This window comes from Ceratotherium simum, chromosome 20 (assembly GCF_057802395.1).
Source record: "Ceratotherium simum simum isolate JZ-2026a chromosome 20, ASM5780239v1, whole genome shotgun sequence".
NCBI lineage: Eukaryota > Metazoa > Chordata > Mammalia > Perissodactyla > Rhinocerotidae > Ceratotherium > Ceratotherium simum.
The window spans coordinates 41,210,174-41,223,062 of NC_141919.1; the positions used below are offsets into that span (position 1 = coordinate 41,210,174).

At 44.8% G+C, this 12,889-nt stretch overlaps 1 protein-coding gene across 2 annotated transcripts in view; it reads left to right on the plus strand.

Moving 5' to 3' along the window:
• Positions 1-12,889, plus strand: part of MTAP (methylthioadenosine phosphorylase) — a 41,702-nt gene that overhangs the window by 13,141 nt on the left and 15,672 nt on the right. Inside the window, exon 4 of one of the 2 annotated variants that reach the window (XM_004428396.3) lies at positions 1,143-1,310. The exons of the other annotated variant lie outside the window; for it this stretch is intronic. Within the exon in view, the coding sequence (XP_004428453.1) occupies positions 1,143-1,310 (168 nt within the window). The remainder of the gene's footprint in view (positions 1-1,142; positions 1,311-12,889) is intronic. 2 annotated transcript variants of the gene reach the window in all.

Genomic DNA, 12,889 nt, shown 5'->3' on the forward strand with positions numbered 1-12,889 from the left:
AACTCCGGGCCGCCGAAGCAGATCATGTGAACTTAACCACTGTGCCGCTGGGCCAGCCCCAATGTACAAATTATTTTAATGTTTTTAATAATTCTATTGTCAGTGACCAGAAAAGACATTAAAATTTTTTTTAAAATATGTCTATGGGATGATACAAGGGATATTTAATGATAACCCTGTGGTGGAGATATTTTTATTATGCATTTTACAGATGAAAAGAAATTGAGCCAAGAGAGCTCAGTGACTTTGATAAGGTCACATGGCTAGTAAGTGGCAGAGCTAGGGTAACTTAATTACCTCCTTAAAGACCCTCTCTCCAAATACAGTCACATTCTGACGTCCTGGGGTTTAGGACTTCAACATGAATTTGGGGGGGGACACAATTCAGCCCATAACAGTGGTCATGCGTGAGGTGATCAGTTCTTGGACAAAACCTTCAAAACTGGGAACTCTATTTTAAATGTTTGATTAATTTATTTAGGTGATCAGACAGAAGGGAATGGAGAGAGTCAGCTGGAAATTGGAGTTTCTATGTTGTGTCTTTCTTCATTCGCACCTCTAGTTTTCTGTGTTGTGTCTCATGTGAGGCCAGATGCCTCAGATTCTGGGGCATTTGGTGCCCCCCAGGATAGACACAGTACACCTTCCTGGAGAGTGAATTTTTTTTTTTTTTTTTTAAAGATTTTATTTATTTAATTTTTTCCCCCCAAAGCCCCAGTAGATAGTTGTATGTCATAGCTGCACATCCTTCTAGTTGCTGTATGTGGGACTCGGCCTCAGGATGGACGGAGAAGTGGTGCCTTGATGCGCACCCGGGATCCGAACCCGGGCCACCAGCATTGCAGTGCGCGCACTTAACCACCAAGCCACAGGGCCGGCCCGAGAGTGAATTCTAATTAAGTTATTACCTCCTCTTGACAGGAAGATGAATACATAGAATGTAAAGCTGGCCTGCACTTTAAGACTGAATAGTTTCTACTTACAGTAGGCTAGTTATTGCCAGACCTCTTCTAATTCTTCCTCTGCCAAGGAAAGTGTGTTGGTGGAAAGAGTGTGAAGGCACTGCTGTAAATCCTTTTTCTTTTCTAACAGTATTAAAATGCCCTGCTCACTCCCTACCATATTTCCTCTCCTTCCTGCAGGCACGGGAGGCAGCATACCATCATGCCCTCGAAAGTCAACTACCAGGCAAACATCTGGGCCCTGAAGGAGGAGGGTTGCACACACATTGTAGTGACCACTGCTTGTGGGTCTTTGAGGGAAGAGATTCAGCCCGGCGATATTATCATTATCGATCAGTTCATTGACAGGTGAGCGGTCATCTAAGAGGTTTGAGGCTCTTGTAAGAGCATCCCCAGCTCAAAGGGACAGTGTGTGGAGACCTGGGGGATGAGGGGAATAGGCCCACAGACTTGCTTTAAGCTTTTTATTGTGGGAGTTTTTAAACATATATAAAATAAGACTCATAAACTCTCAAGTTCCTAATTCTCAGCTTTAACATTTATGAATTCACTGTAGTTTGTAACTTTAAAAGATAGACTCTTCAAAAATAAGCAAATTACGTAATATTTCCTTAGTATTAGGTATTTAGGCAGCTCTCTCCTTTTCCCTGTTGTCTCACAGACTTGTTTTTTTTTTGCAGTTGGTTTGTTCAAATACGAGTCCAGAGGAGGTCCACTCGTTACACATGTGAGCTTATTAATAAGACTTTTCGAAAAGTCTGGAGGTTTCCACTTCTCTTTTTTCTTTTTGTCCTGTAGAGTCCTCACATTCTGGATTTTACTGACTGCCTCCTTCATTGTCATTTTGTGTCTTTCCCTGTCCCCAGTGTTTGCTGTAAACCTGTGGTTAGCTCTGGAGGCCTGATCAGAACCAGGTTTGAATTCTTGGCAGGCATCCTCACTTCTGCGTCGTATCAGGAGACATGGAATGTTTGATTGTCTTTTCGTGATGTTAAGGTCCATCAGTAGATTTAGGAGCAAGGGATGTTTTTGTTAATTAGTTGCACAGGTAATGTATTAATGTTCCTTTACCAAAAAATTCAACAATAATAGACTGCCAAGATCCTGGGCTTTTTCTGTACTTAGAAGTTGTTGAAGAAATCACAAGGTAACGTGGTGGTCTCCTAGGGATTCCTGCCCTGCTACCCCCACCTCCCAGCCCCCTAGTTCGTGGTGGAGGTAACCACCTCCCAGGGTGCTCTGGATGGGGACAGATGACTGCAGTCTGTGCCTTGAGTCAAACTGGTAGGGAGAAGTACCACAGAGTGTAAACCATTTGGTGGCTCCTACTGAAGTCCCCCATCTGGTCACCCAGATCATCACCTTAGTCCATCACTTCCTCTGAGCTTACCACACCCCAGGGCCTCTCCTACCTCTTCTGCTATGGGGGAAGGTTTATTCAGTCCAGTTCTGTGTGTCTTCTGCTTTGTAGAGATTCATTATAATTTCTAATTCATCAGAAGTGTCCTTGATTGTTGCCCAATGGAATAAAACTATGAGGTTGAACCATGTGAAATTGCCCATTCTGTATGTCAAGAAGTGGATGAATATCAGCAATTTTGTGTGGTCGAACCTAATAAATAATGGAGGTAAACTAAAATCATTACATGCCCCTCACCTATCATTTTTCCTATTATTTTTTAGCACTGGACACTATATATAGTATCCATTTTCCCCTCGAGAATATAAACCACATGGAGGCAAAGGCCATTGCTATCCTGTTCTCCACTTTGTCCCTAACACCCACAATAGGGCCTGGCCTGTGCTTGCTCAGTCAGTATTTTTTGAGTGATTGAATGAACATGATCTTTCAGAGGGGAAGAGAGGCTGGAGTTCTTGATAAAATCTCTGTGGCTGTCAAAGTCCATGTGTTTGGAGGTAATGACTTAAGAAAATGGTGTTTTGTGCTTTTTTAAAAAAACGTTTTCTTTCTTTCTTTTTTTTTTTTTTTTCCTCTGAGGAAGATTCACCCTGAGCTAACATCTGTTGCCAATCTTCCTCTTTTTGTATGTGAGTCACTGCCACAGCATGGCTGCTGACAGATGAGTGGTATAGGTCTGCACCTGGGAAACAAACCTGGGCTGCTGAAACAGAGTGCACTGAACCTAACCACTGGCCCACCGGGGCTGGCCTAAGAAAATGATTTTAAGGGCCGGCCCCATGGCTTAGCGGTTAAGTGCAAGCACTCCGCTGCTGGCGGCCCGGGTTCGGAACCCCGGGCTCGCACTGATGGACCGCTTCTCCCGCCATGCTGAGGCCGCGTCCCACATACAGCAACTAGAAGGATGTGCAGTTATGACATACAACTATCTACTGGGGCTTTGGGGGGGGGCGGAGAAAATGGTTTTAATATGGTTGTTTAATAAAGCAGAGTATAAAACTCCAAATTCAGAATGATCCAGATTTATAAAGTATTATGGATGATACTGGAAAGAAAATCTGACTTGGGTACTGAGCCTGGGATTAATTTGTTACTTACGTGGTATAACTGTATACTGTTGCATTTCCCAAATCTTTTTCTCATGTGTAGTAAATGTAGACGGTTCACATACTGGCTCTTTCAAGAAAAGCAGTTGGGGCAGAAAGATTTTGAATAGAAGGAGCACAGATGTTGCCCTCAGATCTGGTTTGATTCTGTCTTGGCACTTCTTAGCTGTGTAACCTTCAAACCTTCAAACCTTCAAATCTTCTGGTTTCTGTTTTCTTTTATGTGCTGTGTAGATAACCTGCCTCTTTCGTCTTGCCTGGGGAATTCAGAGTCTCTAGCAAGTGCCTTTTGTGGGATCTAGCGTATGTTACCTGCTGATAAATGAGTGCCATTGTTGTGAGTGTGGGCATGTTGGCCGGAGGGGTCCAATAGTTAACATCATTTGGTAACTTCTTAGAAGAAAAGATCTGTTAAAAGGAAGATCCCTAAGGGAATATCATTTAGAATGAAATCTCAAATTTTATACTGATTACATATTGCAGTGATAACATTTTGGATGTATTAGGTTAGATGAGCTATTAAAGCTAATTTTACCTGTTTCTCTTCCTTTTTTAATGTGGCCGCTAGAAAATTTAAAATAACGTACGTGGCTTATGTTCTATTGCTGTTGGACAGCGTCTTCTAAATGAGACTGCTGCTGGTTGAGCCGCGTGGTTTGCAGTTAACCAGGCTGGGGCACGTACGTGATTCACCGTGAGTATGTCTGAACGTCTCGGGAGAGAAGAATCAGAACTTTTTGCCTTATGAGTAATGCCCTACATGCGTTGTACTGATGGCGCGTTTTTGAACAGTCAGTCTTGGTGTGTGGAGGTGGGCACCTGATCCCTGCCCTTGGTGTTGTCATCAGGCCTGGAATGGTGAGCTCCAGAGGCTGAGCCATTTGTAGCCTGAGGACCCCAGAGCCATACCCACAGCTTCAGCTTGTTGGATGGAATTGCAACAGTGCGCCAAGCTGCCCAGTGGGTTATGGGGGCGGGGGTGGGGGCACTGGATCCAGAGGTTTTATCTTGGCCTTGTTTGGCCCCAGGCAGGTCACTTTACCAATGTGGGCCTCAGTCCCCTCTTCAGAGTCAGGATTTGAACTCCACCGTCTCTCAGACTCCTCTTCTCTACACTACCCATGGATTCTTCTCCAGTGACTGATCTGGAAACACACACATTTGCCTATCACTATAACTGCCAGCACAGCATCTTAGAAAAAATATCCTCGTCCTAACATGGTCTTCAAAGGCTAGAGGGGTTTTTTTAATCTCCCTAATCTGAATTTGTGATCAAGAAAGAATTGGAATGGAATAATATGGCTATTCTTATTTAATAGATAGCAGAACTAAAGCATGTCACTTTCTCTGCCCCCAGTGTCCAGCGTAGGGGAAAAAATACACCAACCGGGCGTATCATCTGCGCCGAGCATACCTTAGAGGTCATTACGATTTAAGAGTGACAGGTGGCTCTGATTTTTTGGTTGTTTTTAAAAACATTAGATTTCTACTCTAAAAATGAAACATACCCTTGAAGGAGTCTGACGGGCTGGAAAGCTCTTAAGAAAATGAAGTCGTTCTCTTCTGAACATCATTTTTTTCTCTCATGCTACTTTCTATTCTGTGAAAAGTTGAAAGCTGGGCGTGAGAAAAGGGGGATCCTGGGTGTGACTGACCTGAGAAAGCAGGACAGCAGACGGGTGGGGTGGGCGGTGGTACCAGGTGTTTTTGGGTGTGTGCAGTCAGTCCTGGTGTCTGTTTCTCAGACATGCAAGGAAATGCCTTAGCTAATATTTAAGGTGAAAGTAGTCTTTCATTTGTGATTAGGGCCGCTGTGGAAAGCAAAATGGACCTTGATCTAGAATTTAAATGACAAAAGAATGTGCTGTTTTTGTCGTTTTCCCATTCTCAAACAGTGACCGATTCTTTGACTTGCCTCGTCCTGGGTCCTGGGCTCCATGTGCGGTGTTGTTCACAAACCAGAAGTTAAAAACAGCAATTCATACCAAGGACGTGTAGGAGGCTGGTCCGCAGTTTCTTCAGTGCCGTACGCCTCCTGCTCTATTGGGTTCCATTAATCCATTTCTTCTACCTTGGGACGTCCTCATTGTCCCCTTCCTGCTATATTGTGTTTGATTAGTCCATTTCTTCTACCAATGGGACGTCCCCATTGTCAGAGCCACAAGTCATTTGGCAACTGATGATAAAACAGCTAAGAATGGAATTTGTTCTGCTTCTTGTCATTCAATGGTCCATTTGAACTGGGGAAAGAATTTGACCTTTTGTCTGTCCTAAAAGAAAGTTGTGAGGCTATTTATACATTAAAAGGATCTCATGGGCCGGCCCCGTGGCTTAGCGGTGAAGTGCGAGCGCTCTGCTACTGGCGGCCCCGGGTTCGGATCCCGGGCGCGCACCGATGCACCGCTTCTCCGGCCATGCTGAGGCCGCGTCCCACATACAGCAACTAGGAGGATGTGCAACTGTGACATACAACTATCTACTGGGGCTTTGGGGAAAAAAAAGGAGGATTGGTAATAGATGTTAGCTCAGAGCCAGTCTTCCTCAGCAAAAAGAGGAGGATTAGCATGGATGTTAGCTCAGGGCTGATCTTCCTCACAGAAAAAAGGATGTCATATGGGAGACACTCCAAGATTCCTAATTTGGGGGTTCTTCTCCTGTGGTGCAAGCCCTGTGTGTGCAGGGTACACCTGGCTCTCACAGTGTCTTCTATGGGGAATGGAAGCGGATCGTGAGTGGGAGAGAAAGACAGACATCATAAGGAGTCAAAGTCAGTTTCCCTCCCCAGCATCTGGCTTTGCCACGTGAAACGGAGGCAGCATCCTGAAAGCTCACCCGCTCTCGGGGTTCCGGTAAGACTTTGTAGATTGTTTTTCTGTTGGGTCTTATACCTGCTTCCATCTTGGTGCCTTCTGATCTTCCATGTCTATTTGCCGCTGTCCAGGGAGCAGCTGGGAGAGCTACCTGTTCCCTTACTTGCTGGTTGGTTCTGCCATTGCTGCCTCTCCTGGTGATGACTCTTCTTTCTACAAAGGGCTCTGAGGAAGCACGTCCCTCTCTGCCTGTGGCATGGTGAGGGCCCCGTGGAAGCCTAACCAAATTCTGAGGCAAGACTTAGAGAAATGTAGAAGCATGACTGTGCATTCACTTGGCTTTTGTTTTTGCTTTTCAGCCTTGCAGCTGGAAGGCATGACCATCTCTCGCATCGCATACCCACCTACTTTTAAAGCTTGACTGTAATGGTCAAGTGGGGTGTGGAAGTGATTTCTAATGAGATTTTTGCCATTGGAGCAAGGCAAGACTGTTTCCCCACTAGCTGCTTTTTTCAAAGCGTGAGGCACGTTCTTGTCTCTTCCTTACGTGCACCCTGCATTGTCGAACCCAGTTATTGTTAGATACTTATACAGATACTCATTTAGTTAGATACTCATTTGTCTTTGTGGGAGGACTGATTATATGGCCTTTCTTTCACCCCAAACCACTAACTGTCCGTGCCATGCAAGGTGCATATGGGCAGGGGATTCCAGCAATTTCCACACGTGAACTTTCTTCTCTTCACCATCACTCCTGGTGATTATCATTGAAAGGAATTCAATTCACCATATTTATTATGCATGTAGTAAAAGGAACAACTAGATCTGTGAACTGGAAAGAAGCCCATATTATATTAAGTTTAAAAAAATGATGGGGCCTAGTGAGATCTCTCAAACAGCTTCTGTCACTATCAGAAATATCTCAAGATGAGGCTAGCTAACATCTGTAACAATAAGAATGAGATTCTTACTTTTTTTGTGTGAGGAAAACCAGCCCTGAGCTAACATCCAATGCCAATCCTCCTCTTTTTTTTTTTTTTTTTTTTTGCTGAGGAAGACAGACCCTGGGCTAACATCCGTGTCCATCTTCCTCTACTTTATATGGGATGCCGCCACAGCATGGCTTAACAAGCGGTGCGTCGGTGCGCGCCCGGGATCCGAAATGGCCAAACCCCGGGCCGCCGCGGCGGAGCGCTCGCACTTAACCACTTGCGCCACCGGGCTGCCCCGAGATTCTTACTTTTTAATAGTGGCCTGTATCAGGAATGTTTTGCAGATAAAGGTTTTGTGGGTTTTTTTACAATGAGAAAAATATGACCAAAAAATTAAGATTAAGAAAAACGGTATAATTCCTAATGCCAAGTGTTTTTTGCAAAAAGCCATTGACGTGTTGGCCTGGTGTGCCTGAGGCCCCGGTTAGGTTCTCCTTGAAGAATGCAGTGGAGAAAGCCCCTGCTTGGGAGTGAGGCCCTCCACAATTGTTTCCTGGCTCTGCCCCCAAATTCCTTTGTCACTTAGTATCTCATCTGCTAAATGAGGGTGTTGGATTGATTCCTAAGAGTTCTGATGTCCGCCCTCTTGAGAGAATTATTTTCTCACTCGACTTGGGAGAGGCTGGGGGTTGGGGTGAGCTTTGGCTGCTGATGCATGCTTACTCACAGGAAAGTCCCGCTGTAAACACAGTGGTAAGGGATTATGTCAGTTTTTTCCCCCTCCCAAAGGCACAGCACTGCCCTGGGCTTCCCCCTCATTGTCATAGTGCAAAGTTCCTCTCACCCACCCCGTGAGGTGTGTTCTGATGTCCGTTGCATCATCAGTCTTTTAAAGTCTTGGGCAGGAGGTGGATTCTTACCATAGAAGTGGAGGTTTAGGGTAAAGAATTACACAGGAAGCCTTTGCTGAGCTCTTTCTCCCATTCCTGTCAGCAGCTATTTTAAAACCTTACTGTTCTCTCACAGCTTCCTGCCCATCTCCTTCACTCTGAGTTGAGTATGTTGCCTCTTGACAAAAAAAAACACACCATTAGGCATGAACTCACTGTCTTCCTTCACCCTCCCTTTGACCAGTCACATGCAACCTAGTTCTGTTGTTACCTCCTCACCTCATAGCCTTACTGTTATTAAAAATGCTAGGTGCCAGTCAGTCCCATTTACAGCCTCAAGGATGGTTTTTCCAGTTTATAGTTGAGGAAACTTAAGCACAGAAATATTGATCGTTTGCTAGTAAGTGGGCCCTGTGAGGTTTGAATTCGGGTTAGTCTGTGACCTCAGCCACCCCTCACACATAGACTTCCAGCTCCTCACGGCCCTCGAGACCCACACTGGCTATGAGATACAGGACAAGGTCCCAAAGCTACATCACACTTTATATTCAGGATTAAATTATTCCCCTTAGTTGTCTTCTAACCTCCCTCCCCGGAGCTCCCCCTCCTCTACTTGGTAAATTGCGCAGTTGGTAATTCTCTGGCATTGCTGTGCACCCAGTGGTCATTGCTGTGGGTCCGTGTCACCCCTACCTCCCGTCAGTCTCCGAGTCTTGCCTTGAATCACCCTCTCTTCTCTGTCACCACTGCCCTTATCCATGTCACTTCTTCACTTACCATTCCTCCTCTGCACCCTGAGTCCCCTCAAAGCAGGTTTCCATCCTGCTCCCTGAAAATAGAACAGAAACAACAGAAACGAAGATACAGTCACAAGAGTGCTGGAAACCAAGCATTCGCTACCCGCTGGGAGGGCTTGCCCTGGAATCTGCTCCTCAGGTTATATCTGAGCAGTAATTAGCATCAACTCGTACCCAGACTTCGGAATTAGCAGCACAGTCCAGGGAGAAGGGTTGTCCTAACATGCTCTCTGTGCAGAGGACCTCAGCTCTTCCTGGAATTGGACGTAATGTTTTCCTAGTTCCTTTTGTCATTGATGCTGATGATCTTTGACATGTACTTAAAAATATCTTGTCACCTTTGTGGTGGTTTCTTCCATTGCTTTTGTACTTAGTATCCCTGCTCATTTCCCTCTCCCCAGGGAAATGCTAATGTTTATTATCTGGCCACTTGTGGTCTACTGAACGTGAAGTCAAGTTATTTCTGGATAATTCTGAAGTGAAAGAGAATATTGAGCTCTTCTCACGTGTCAGATGCTGTTAGGCCCTGGATAATTAACATTCACATACCTATTTCTGGTGGAGATGGTTAGAACCCCCTTTGTTAGGCAATCTGACACATTACTGAAGTTTAAAATATGCATGCCTTTCCAACCAGCCTTCCCCTTTTGCAGTTTGGAATCCTAAGAATAAAAGCATCAAACGGTGGATTTTTCTAGACACATGTACCAGGATGTGTGCATAGTGTTTCCTGGGTGAGCAGCCTAAGGCAGCGGTTGAACAAGCATCCTGTGGGATGCCATGAAGCTGTAACAGGATTTGTTAAAGCTATGTACGTTGACCTGGGGCAATGTTCATGATACTTAACAGTGGAAACAAGGCTGCTCAGTAATAACGCTAGTAAATGCTTTTATAGTCCTTTATCACAGCACAGGAGGCATCCCATACATACTTTATTATCCCCTTTTACTGATGAGAAAGCTGAGACCCAAAGGTTACTCACCACCTGTGTCAGAGCTGGGATTTTTGTTCTTGTACAACTGCTCTTCATGGTCTGTTGAGTAAGACCTCATGGAAAAGAATAGAAAATACGAAGGGAACGCTATGTTACCTGTTTATTGACCAATGTCGCCTTGTTGTGATATCAACATCAATTAGGGGTACTCATTAGATAAGAGCAGTCAGTGGGAGGATCCTAATGATCTTGTAACCTTTGAGGCCTTCTGGTTAGTAGAAAAGGCTCATTCCATTTCTTAATTTGCTGCTGTTCACATCAAAACTTCCTCTACTTCTCCCCTCCATAGTTTTAAACTCTCTCTCTTCCTTTCCCTGGCTAAGTGCGCACCTTGCTCCTCTAGATGAGAGCCCTTTGTACCTGACTCCGTGACCCGGATCTTCCAGGATTTGACATTTCGTTTATAAACGTCCTCACGACAGCACTGTCCATAAATACGTGTGTGTGGGTGTGTGTGTACACCCTCACCCATACACCTAGGAATTTAGGAAGCTCATTCTAATCCCATTAACCTTGAAACTATGCAGATTGTCTAGGGTATGAATATCCTTTTGATCTAACCAATTGGTGATTTGGCCTTAAATTTTATTTGCCATCGCCACCCATTTGTATACTTTTTTTAAATTTTCTTTGGTGTTCTGATGTGTGCTAAAACTGACATCTATCCAACATGCATATCTGTGCTTTAAAGTGTTTAAACAGTAATATGTGTTTGTAATAAAATGTAAATCATTCAGAGGGTTTATGGTGCAAAGCAAAGCCCTCCTATGTTTTGAGGGGGTGTGGGCTGCAGGCCTTTAAGGGGCAATTTGGTGAAATCTATCTATCAGATTTTAAAATGTGGCTGTCCATTGACCCAAACAGTTCCTTTTCTTGGTTTATTGAAAAACCCATGCACAAGGGAGCTCATGCAGAGATACTGGTGGTAGCATTTTTAATTACCCATTCATTGTATAATAACTAAATACACCATGGCTTTCTGTGCAGCACTTCAAACAAATGGAGTAGATCGATATCTGCCGATATAGAAAACTCGCCAAGGTATGTCATTAACGGAATCAAGCACCTCATGACACAGTCCATATTGTGTACTATTTATATATTTTTTAACACAAAGAAAATCTGTGTTTGTGTGACTATATATGAATTCTAGAAAAAGAACCATTTGTCTTTTTATTCTATACTAGTTTACAACTTGTCTTCCCTTTTAACCATCTCTCTTAGCTTTCCACACCTGTGGTCAGACCCCACCGTGTTCTTGCTGGCACCTCCGTACTGTTCTGTTGTTGGGTATGGGATTTATTTTAGCAGCCTTCCAAGTGGGAAATTTGGTTGTTTTCGGTTTCCTGTTTGTATTCACCATACTTCAGTTAGCATCTGTGTGCCCTGTGATCTGTGTGTGTGTGAACATCCCTGTAGGATGCATCAGTGGAACTAATGGTGTCAAGGTGGCTATGACACACTTGTTCCTTGGAGCCCCTCCACGTCCCCTCAGTGCTCAGGCTTTGAGGAAAAGGCGGGATGGGAGAGTTTTTTGTTTTATTTTTGTTTCCAAAATTATCTCTGTCCATGCACATTACTGTCTGGATAGCTTTTAAGTGATGTGAGTAGAATCAGTTCCCCTAAACCACGCTCCTTCGGAGCAGCCGTTGGGCCTGCTCTGCCAGTCAACTGACTCACGTTCCTGCACGCTGGGGCTTGTGGACGTGTGCTGGGCTCTTCAGAGGTGAGTGGCTGTATTTGCTTCTCCTGAGGGACAGGTGTTTTCCCTCAGTTTCTTTGCAACTCAACATTTCCTCAAAGGGAAAATATTCATAAATGACTGTTTTTGAGCCAATTCAGCAGTCTTGATCCAGAAACACCCACCAGTCTTTCTTTCTTTGGGCTACCTTCCCCGTCTGTGTCTGAAAGGCCCAGTGTTCTCTCCTTGACTGTCTTGACCTCATTTCTCTTGGCATGATTTTATCTCCTTCACTCTTCCTTGGGCAGTTTCTTGTTGGTTTGTACGCTATCTTTTCTTAGCACATATTCCTGGTGGACAGCCTCGTGCAGTTTTTGGAGTCCCCTTGAGGCGCATATATGGGTCCTGCTCTGGGGTTGGCAGGTGAGGTACAGGAGCAGATTTTCCATGAACGGTAGTTACTGGTGGAGGGCACTTGCTCCACATGTTCTCCTTCAGTCTTTTTGTTGACCCTATGAGGCGGGTGGGATTATGCCCCATTTTAAATAGGAGAAAACTGGTATAACTGAGGTGCAGAGAGTTCAGGGTCTGACTTTTCCAGAAGCACACAGCTAGTGAGTCAGTGGTAAAACCAGCCTGATCAGTCAGTCCCTGAAGTCTGTTTTCCAGTGGGTGTCCCAGGCTAACGCGGAAGTGAAATTAGCAGTCCCCTGGCCGAGCTGGGAGGGTTTGCTGATTGAAGCAAGAGTTGGGCAGGCCTTTGGCATCAGTTCTTTACTACTGCAGAAACCATGAGTGGGTTAACTGTGTCTTAAACCATGTAAGCACTGTGTATATTAGTTTCCTATGGCTGCATGACAAATGACCACAAACTTAGTGGCTTAAACAACACAAATGTATTATCTAGTTCTGTGGGTTAGCAGTCTAACATGGGTCTCAGTGGACTAAAATCAAGCTGTCAGCAGAGGCTCAGGGAGGAGTCCCTTTCCTTGCTCTTTGCCACCTACATTCTTTGGCTCATGGCCCCCTTCCATCTTCAAAGCCAGCAGTGGTGGGTCGAGTCCTTCTCACATCTCATCTCTCGGACACTGACTCTTCTGCCTCCCTCTTCCACATGTAAGGATTCCTGTGATGACATTGGGCACACACGGTTAATCAAGGATAATCTTTCTATTTTAAGGTCCACTGGTTAGCAACCTTAATTCCATCTGCAGCCTTAGTTTCCTTTGCATATAAGGCAACATAGTCACAGGTTCTAGGCATTAGGGTGCAGATATCCTTGGCAGGGTGGGGGAGG